The sequence below is a fragment of the Montipora capricornis genome, chromosome 10, assembly GCF_036669925.1.
Source record: "Montipora capricornis isolate CH-2021 chromosome 10, ASM3666992v2, whole genome shotgun sequence".
In the NCBI taxonomy this organism is placed as follows: domain Eukaryota; kingdom Metazoa; phylum Cnidaria; class Anthozoa; order Scleractinia; family Acroporidae; genus Montipora; species Montipora capricornis.
Window position 1 is genome coordinate 51,578,444 of NC_090892.1, and position 9,776 is coordinate 51,588,219.

General features: G+C 37.7%; 1 protein-coding gene across 1 annotated transcript in view; it reads left to right on the forward strand.

Annotated features, from left to right (window-relative positions):
• Positions 1 to 2,964: 2,964 nt before the first annotated feature.
• The window catches only part of LOC138019627 (uncharacterized), a 7,280-nt gene continuing 468 nt past the window's right edge, over positions 2,965 to 9,776 (forward strand). The window contains exons 1-10 of the mRNA XM_068866480.1: positions 2,965 to 3,868; positions 4,827 to 4,927; positions 5,151 to 5,193; positions 5,368 to 5,424; positions 5,510 to 5,628; positions 6,886 to 6,919; positions 7,237 to 7,302; positions 7,851 to 7,960; positions 8,988 to 9,024; positions 9,371 to 9,776. The exon at positions 9,371 to 9,776 is cut by the window's right edge and continues 468 nt beyond it. Coding sequence (XP_068722581.1) covers positions 3,848 to 3,868; positions 4,827 to 4,927; positions 5,151 to 5,193; positions 5,368 to 5,424; positions 5,510 to 5,628; positions 6,886 to 6,919; positions 7,237 to 7,302; positions 7,851 to 7,960; positions 8,988 to 9,024; positions 9,371 to 9,382 — 600 coding nt within the window. The 5' untranslated portion in view covers positions 2,965 to 3,847 and the 3' untranslated portion in view covers positions 9,383 to 9,776. The remainder of the gene's footprint in view (positions 3,869 to 4,826; positions 4,928 to 5,150; positions 5,194 to 5,367; positions 5,425 to 5,509; positions 5,629 to 6,885; positions 6,920 to 7,236; positions 7,303 to 7,850; positions 7,961 to 8,987; positions 9,025 to 9,370) is intronic.

The following is a 9,776-nucleotide window of genomic DNA, read 5'->3' on the forward strand; positions in this document are numbered from 1 at the left end:
TTCCTTACCTTTAAAGCGTGCCGTTCTCAAAGAAAAATTATCTGTCCACTTTATCAAGTACTTTCAGATGTGAGGTTCAGTCATCGCGGGCGGAAAGGATTTGCTATAGCTTATATTAATTGTGAGCACAAAGTGCTCTAGTGCGCGCTCAGAGAAGAAGAGGGAAGAGCGGGATTTCTAATCGCCGAACGGGAGTTTGGAAACTCTGAAGGGAATAAAATTGGATTCCCCGAGCGGGGCTTAACTTAATATCTGTGGTGCACATTTGTGACTACGAAGAATGGCTCAGTGTAAACTTACTCGCTCATAGGGCGCGATCCCTGGCGTATGCGTGTTTGTGACTACAACGAAAAAACAGACACAGCTTCGAATTTTTAACATGGTATGCCATGTATGCATGGCTCCTCGCGTAATTAGAGAATGCATTCAGGGGTATTTTATTTCTCACTAACCTCAGGGATATGAAAATAGTTTCCGGGATTGTTGTGGTATCACATTCTGGAACAATTCCGCGCCACATTGGCATAAAAGAAAAGTTATTTATTTCGTTGAAGAAGCGTGTTTGTCCAATTGCTGTGGCGCGGTTGATCTTTGATGTGACGAACAGTCGTATAATGTATCGCAAGCTACTATGTTGAATACCACGTCCTCTTGTGACACAACTTGAAGAGGGCACAAAGTTGGTGTGACAATATTTTTGTCCGTAACTAGGAACACAGTTTGCATCAACACATAATCCGTTTTGTAAACACAGCCCACTGATCACTCGATAAGTAAATGGCAACTAGCCAAGCGTTACAAACATTCACTACTGCTGATTAATATTTATTCCTTAAATGGTAGTTAATTCGTGGGACTTTCCCATTGCTCATAATATTCTTTACAACACAATTATACAAGGATAAGAGGTTTTACGTTTCCACAAAGAAGTTCTTTTGAAAGGAACACCTATACACCCGTCCACACTTCAATATTCAGTTATATTACTCCGAAACACCATACTTTCCCAATTCAATAATAAACATTTCTTCCTTTTTAGTATGCCCAAGTTTAGTGTCGATCATCATGAAGACTCTATAGAGTCATCCAACAATGATTACCACGCATGCTTCGATGCGTACAAAGCTATATACCATGTTAGCATTACAACTACACAAAAAGCAATCAAGCGTTTCAGTTTCAAGCATCAGTGATCAAACAACTGAAAACTGCTTATGTCATGTATTCTTGGTTTGCATCCACGTGATCAGACGGCCATGCTCGTGTACGAAACAACAGAAAATGGCCTCACACGTTTTGCATAATAATAGAGTCAAATTCCCAAATGACATTTTACTGCATTGTTCTGTACATTTGCACATCTATGCAAGATGTTATTCACTCGCACAATTTAGACTGCATGCCAAATTTGTATTGCTGTGAACAGTCATGAATTTCCAGCTAACTCGCTTGGCATCCTTCGCACTTGTGTTGAAGATGTGTTTTCGTGGAACACTAAGAACATGTTAAACAGTAACCCCAATAAAACTGAAATACTTCGCTTTACCTCGCGATTTAGCAAACAATCAGCTTTTTCTGAGGCTGTAGACCTATCTAACACCACAGTCAAAGTGAAAACCAAGGCCAGGAATTTGGGTGTAATCATGGACAGAACGCTCTCGTTTTCTGACCATATGAATGAGACGTACAAGAAGGCAAGCAGTGCGATAAGATCGATTGGACGTATCCGGAAATACCTTCCACATGATGGGCTCAAGAGGTTGGTGAATTCTCTTGTGATTTCTAGACTGGCCTACTGCAATAGCCTTTCATTCGGTATTCCATATTATTACCAAACTGCGAAGGATCCAAAGGGTAGCAGCTCGGTTGATAATAGGTACACGCACCACTGACCACATAACACCCACGTACACTTAAAGAATCTACACTGGTTGCCAATAGAGGCAAGGATCAACTTCAAGATACTACTGATAGTATACAAGACACTAAACGGACAGTCCGCTGAATACTTGGAACCGACGATTAAAGAATACCATCCATCACGCACTCTACGGTCGTCATCTCGTTCTCTGTTATGTATACCATCACATAAATCTAAGACCTACGGTGGCCGTTCTTTTTCTAATGCAGCACCACAATTGTGGAATTCAATCCCTCATGGCATTAAAGAATCAGAAACTAACAGAAACATTTAAATCTCGGCTCAAAACATTTATGTTTAAAAAGCGCTTTTCAGATTAATACTACATGTTCACTTTATGAGTATTATATGCTCACTATATGAATATTATATGAAGATAATTATATGTACTTTTTATATACTTACTTTTCTTTCTAATATTTTATATTAGATTCTTATCCAAAACATAAATTAGATATTCATTTCCATTTATATTGTAAGCGCATTGCGATTAGAAACGCGCTTTAAGTACGTTTGTTATTATAATGATGATGATGATTATTATTATTATTATCATCATCATCATCAACATGGCCACCGTGACGTCAGATGCAAACCATACCGTCTCGCTTCTGAGAAAAGACAAAGCAAAATTGAATTGGTATAATATTTTTGATTAACTGATTGATTGATGGCAATCAGCCAAGCATGTGAATGTGACGGGCATCTTTTTTAGATCTGTCGCCAAAGCCGCGATATGCAGATAGTATACGAAACGGATCCAATAGACCGATTTGGCTAACTCAATGTTGTGCCAGCCAGGTTGGTGTTTTAAAAAACGTGCCCGCGTCGGGATAAAGTCAAGCGTATATAAAAAATAACAGTTTTTGAATGAAATTTTCTGCAATCAATTTACACAGCAGAAGATCAAATTCTTAAGGAAATAAACTTTTTGTTCCAACTATTTCAAAATAATTTTCATGTGAATGCTACATTATCATGCAAATGCAACCCACAAAGTTCCCGAGAGATTTCATTGGGTGCAACATTGAATTAGCCGAACCAGTCTATGGCGCTCTACTGAAGTAATTTAATTAAACATATGAATAGCAAAGGAAACATACAAATCTACGATTGTCGAGATGGCAAGACATTTGAATCTGAGCAACTGTCAAACAGAAAAGTGGAGACCGCATGAAAGAGAAAAACAGTCGCAGTCTTTTGGTCAAATACATTCGTAGGAAAACATCACAGCAAAGGAAACATACAAAGCGGCGATTGTCAAGATGGCAAGACATTTGAATCTGAGCACATTCAAACACAGATGAGTGGTGACCGGATGAAAGAGAAAAACATTCGCATTCCTTTCGTCAAATACATTTGTGGGAAAACATCACAGATTTAGGACGCTTTCCCTCTGACAGAGGACCTGCCAGGCGGCCTGGCATTTGGAAGGGCTAACTCTACAACGCCTTTAGCTTAACACACTTCGCGGATGATATATACTTCTCCAGACGAATGCGAGAGATTATCACGCAATGTTGCATTTTCTTTGCAAACTGATGGGTCTGGCCGGCCAGTTTCGACAAAAGGAAAGCGCCCTTATTAGTTTCAACACGGATTCAGGATTCACAGTTTTTACCAGGAATTTTACAAGGAGTCAGCAATAAAAAAAGACAGCTCTTACAGCACAAATGCGATGGAATGTGTTACGGCAATGATTTACTTACCTCGGGGTAATAGACCGAGCAGGATGTATCCGGTGGGCGCGTCCGAATAGGAATGTTCCCTTTTTCCCTACCCAGTTTCCCCCAGTTCCCGCTCGAAAAATCCGGCTGCAGTGAAGTGGTGAAGACCTGCGCTGATCGAAACTGAGTATTACGTTCTTCGAATGACTATATTTCCTAGAATGAACTCGAGACATTAGAGCTTTGAAAACACGCAGTGATGCAAAACGTTCCAAAGCAGGTAACTGTGCACTTTTATTTTTTTTCTACTCTAAATCCGTTAATTGTACTGCAGGAAAAGGCAATAAGAATCATTACCTTTTCCCAGTATGATAATCATACTTCTCCTTTGTTTAGAGATTTGAACATTTTGAAATACCTTGATGTTATATATTATTTAAATTGTATTTTTGTTTAATTTCATTTAAATTTGCTCCCATCTTCCTTCAGTAATTTCTTTACCCCTATATCTTCAAGGCATCATGAGTATGAAGCTAGGCTGGCCTCTAGATCTACATTTTGAATTCCTTCTGTGAGAAAAAACTATGGTAGATTTAATATTCGTTTTAAAGGGGTTTTTCTTTGGAATAATCTCGAAGAATCTCTCAAGTTTCTTAGCCTTTGCAACTTTAAACAGTCCTTAAAAAATTATATTCTCTCGTTGTATTATTATTTTTGTTTGTTTTTGTTTGGTTGTTGTTGCTTTGTTTTCCAATTTTCTTTGAGGGATGACTTATGTGTGTGCGTGTGCTTGCTTTTTCTTCATACTTGTGCCTACATGTAACAACTGACAAAAATTATTTTAAATAGTTTATTAGTATGCCTCTTACCTTGACTAGCTCTTTAGTTATTTTCTATGCGGCTTTATACTTAACATAAGTAATGTTGTCCTTTTTTCCTCTCTCTGTTGTCATTGTGTGGTTTAAATAAAGATGTTTGTTGTTGTTGGCTTTGAAATTATATGGATATGCCCTGACATTGTCGGGTCGACCCAAGATAATTTGCATTTGGACAGAAAGTTCTTAATTCTTCGGAAAGCTTGCAAAGGAATAATGTTCCAATACTTCGTGACAGTTTTTCATGTCTCTTCATTTAATTATTTCAAGAGTTTGTGGCAAAGCCGCAAACACCTTCGAGCTTGCATTTTCAGCCCCAATGGTTGGCTGCTACATCATATATTACGTTATTTTTCGTTTAAGCCGAGTCATTCCCTTGAAGTACGCCAAGCTCTCCAAGAAGTACAGCAAAACCTCGTTAACTTCTTTTGGACTTTCACTAACATGGGATTACAATATTCAAGGTATTTCTCCATTGTTTATTTCTTAACATTTCCTGCCCTCTCTACCTCAGCAATCCTGAAGAGTAAACTGCAGGCTGTCTGGAGTAAAAAAAATTCATAACCCATCAATGGGAAAGATGTCTTTTACACAATGCACTGAACGTAATTTATCCTCAATTATCGATATTTAACGTGGGGTGCATACGTAATGAAATAGTACAACTTGTCTTTTTCGTTTAATTAGAAAAGGTGCCTCAGAGGGCGAAAGACTGAACAAGCCTAACTGGGTAGGCAGTAAACTAACAATTTTTGTGTCAAGTAGTACAAGTGTTATCACAATTAAACGTTAAAATGAAAGTGGTTGTTTCATGCAAAGGTCATTTTTGCTTTGATCAAACTCTAAGTTAATATTGTGTAAGCATCGTTGACCAGCTGCGCCCGCTGCTTTTTTTCCGTTCCAGGAAAATCCAGAGCAACCTGCTTTCGCCGTTTTTTGTCAATTCAAAGCTCGACTACAAGTACGTAAAATCAGAGAGTTGATTTGCCAGCCTCAATATTAGTCCCTCATATAATGATATAATGATATGATTTGTTGGTTTCCAGCATGAGCCTTTGCATGGAAAGGAAAGTTTCTTCCAGCTACTGCTAGAAGTGTTCAGGTTCATCAGGACGTATTTCTTGTTTAAAAGACCTGAAGAAGTACGAGTGTCTGTGCAATCAAGGTATTTTTCACTTAGCATAGCTACTGTATCCTTAGTTGAACAAACTGACAGAGATATTTATAAAACGTTTAGTTTGCAAGTCTCGACTTTTCAGGGTATAAACGATGATCTTTCCATAAATCATTTGGATCCCGAGCATCTAAACAAGTCGGCTTAAACACCAACTTGGACCTCACACTTATATACTTTTTTTACAAAATGTAACATAATAAAATACGAATTCAGAAAATTACCTCTCTGAATTTTATAGGTCCACGTGGTACGATTACCAGTCTCCCGCCTCCCTCAGTTTCTATCTCATATGAGCTGAGAAGGCAGAGGAGGTTTGCCAGGCCTCCTGTTAAGACAAATAGATTTGGAAATTCTTTCATCGTTAAGAGTGCGAGGGAAGCATTTAAGTAATTTACAAGAGTAGTCTTTTTGTAATTTTATCATAATAGTAGCTATAAATCATTTCTTATATTTCTTACTTGTAATGAGGCGCAATTCAATGTTTTTTTTTTCTTAATGAACACAATCTATCTATCTATCTATCTATCTATCTATCTATCTATCTATTTAAAGGCCCTACATTTAGATCAGAAAGTAATTTTAATGAATACGTAAGACCACAGAAGAATTTGTCAGTTACTTGAGTTGCTTTAAAAAATCTTATACTGCCTTGGCGTACACTATAATACGTAATTTTATGAGGAATGAGGAACTAGTATACTTACAAGAAAGCAAACATATGGAACTCACTTGCACTGAAAACCGATTTAATACAACAAAGATGTTACGACATCAAGGAGAAAAAGTTAAGAATATAAATAAATATGGTGACTGAATTTGTTAGTAAATACGTTATGAAGTCTTGTTTTTGTGAATATAGTTTAATTATGCATAAAATTAGGGAGTACGATAGCATGTAATTTATTTCGTTCTCTCTCCGCCCAAACCAAACCTCTCAAAACCAGCTTCTTACTCCGAGCAATAGAGACGAATGGCCAGCACATGGCTTGCCAGTTCATGCGACTTGCCAAACCCGGGAGGGGGGTGAACATAATGGCCATTGACACCTGGCCCAAACGCAGTCCACCTTGATTATCAAATAAACCCTGGTCAAAGAGAGAAGACATAAAAATTCTGTTTGCAAGCAAATATTTTGTTTTGGTTGTCTTATATTTTATTAATTCTTGCACCTTTCAGATTTACGTACATTTTTTTAGCTCCTAGAACGTTGCGTGGATAAATTGTTTGATTTGTACTTTTGTTTAGGCCTTATCATGACCAAGAATCTAAAAATTGTTCGGTGAGTGATAAGTTCTCAGTAATGACACGTTATACTGCTTTTATTTTAATTGCAAGTGCATTAATACTTCTAGCTTTATAATGTGGTTTAATAAAATTTCACTTTCTCAAATTTGTGATACTACAACAACAAAGATTCTTCCAGCCACTACAGTTTCATTTATTGTAGTGACTGTATAATTATTTTGGGTGTGGCTCCTTCTCATTTTGTCTTGCAGCCTAATCCCAAATGTTTCCATTGAAGTGAAAATAAATTTAATTGTAACTAAATAAAGCAATGTAACATTTGACAATCCTATTTTGACCAATTTTGCACAGGGAATCATAGACGATTGTAAAGTTGCTGCACATTTTCTTGAACGGCAGACGTCGAGCTTGCTCAACGTAAGAACGATCAACTTTCATATCTGTTTTGGGATGGTTTTTTTTCCGTTGAACAAATGTTTGGGTGTTAGATTTAGTTATCCTCTGGGCATTTACTTTCATTCGGTCAACTAATGCCACCAGTTCCTGAAACAACGTCCATGACTTACTTTTTTACCACAGTTGTTTTATTTAAAAAAATAATTAATTAATTGCTTAATTAATGGGCTTATTTATTAATTCATTTATTTGTTGGTGTTCGACTTACATTAAGAAATGAATGTAACATAAGGCTTCGGATTAAAACTCTCAGCTTAGAACATCATGGACATTTGCATTTTTGACTTGCTCAAGTCTACTTGTTATCCTTCCAAACTGACAACTTCTAACATTCCGAAGATAACGTTTAGGTGGACTTAAATTCCTAAATGCTATTACTTAAGGTTTTATCGCAATCGTTTTCAGATCCCATGAGCAATAATAACACCCCTCTGAACTGATTACTTAGTGTATTAAAATAGATTTAATGCAAAACAAGTACTGACGTTTTAACTCTCGTTGTCTTAAAGCAAACAGTTCCTTGCGGTGAGGAAAATGTATTGATTCAACACCTGCACAGCATATTATTATATCTCAAGGATTCAACTGAGCGTTCAAGGATACATGCTAGACACACGAGGTAATTTCCATTACAACTCATGGAAAGGTACAAGTAATTTGTAATCTATTCTTTCCTCGAAAAAGAGACTTTTGGCATACAATTCAGTTCTCTAAATGTCCTTTCTATCCCACACATTCTTCTCTAGTTCTTTCCTTTCACCGTTCCTTTATCTTCGTCACACTTTTCCCTCCATGTTTTGTCATGACTCTACTCCTACATCCCTTCCGCTATACCTTTCCTAGTTTCCCCCTCTAGCGAACCCATCGTAGCTCAGTCTCTCTCTCTTGCATTCCCTTCCTTCATTTAGCTTTCCCTTTTCCCATCTGCATTTATTAATTTGTCACTCACTTCTTTCCACCCTTTCTCGGCAGTCTCCCCACCTCCCAGCTCCTTCCCTTTATTAGATCCCATAATTCCTTTCCTCCACCTGCCTCCCTCTTTCCACACTAACCATTCCTTCGTCTTCTTCTTCCCTACCTCCACCTCCATCCCCACCATCTTCCCTCCACACCAGCTTCTTTATAGTCCCATTTATCCCTCCCTCCTTCCTCCATTCATTTTTCTCTCCCATTCCCTGCCCATCCATTCGAGCTTCCCTCCATCAGTTCTCCTTGTACCCTTCCACTCTTTCATGGTTCCATCACTCCAAATTATCCTCCCCAACCATTCATTTAAAGCTTCTTAGTAGTTTCTTCCTTCATCCAACTCTTCCCCCCTCCCCACCCCCCAACATCCACCCTTTCCTTTATAGTCACCTATCCCCCTCATCAACCTCTATATAGTTCCCTTTCCGTTCCAATTCATTCATCAATTTCCCCCTACACCTTCCTTCCACCCATCTGCTTCTATACTTCTGATTTGAGTTTTTGACTGTTCCTACTTTTGCCACACTCTGGTTGAATTCCTGCTCTGAGGCTGTTCCAAGAGCAAAGTCAAGTATTTACTGCTGGGCAGTAGAAAACAGACAGCGTGGCCAAGAATACCAGTCGAGTTATTTTAATAAGTTCTAATGATGAGAGCTTCTGTTATTTATATTTCAACACAGCTATGACTACGAAAAAGATCTGGAAGAATTTGATTGGGTAAGGGTAAATTAAAGCAATCCTCAATACCCTCAATATATGTCCATAGGAATCATTTTCCACATGGGTTTACCATGACTTGCACTTCAAACATCTGTAAGAAACAAGTAAGGCGGAACCATTCATTAAAAAGGCTTTCTGTGCTGTATTTCTGCTTCAAAAGGGCGACCTCTTCACCAAATCTTCAGTTACACTCATCAGTATTTTGAGGAAAAACTTGATAATAATGCAAACTCACTTTCACTTGGCTTGAAAAAATTTTAATTTTTATGTAAAAATATACATTTCCAATCTGAAAAAAAAAGAAAAAGTCTGAAAAGTAATACGGAAAATACTTATTTTGCAGATACTGAGATGAGCTGTCAACTGGAAGAAGTTGTCACAAAATGGACTTCTTTTCTCGAGTGTTTGACAAACTTATCAAATACTTTTTTAATGACAATCATATTGGTTGGAACCATTGCCTTTTTATTGTTGACCAATGCGAATTGTCGGTAGGGGATAGTGCCGTACCTCTTGTTGAACACTATATTTCATTGGCTGTATAGTGTCGTACTTCCTATTGTTTTCTGTTCTAAATCTATTGTTATCTTTGTTCGTTCTATTGTTCTTTTGGCCAATCCTGAAGCCCGTTCAATGAGGTAAGACACGACCCCTAAATGTGTTGTGACTACTTGTTGACTACAAATCTTTTGTGGATGCAACCGTAGTTGGCATATTATACATGAGAGTTTGAAAGTTAATTATATGAG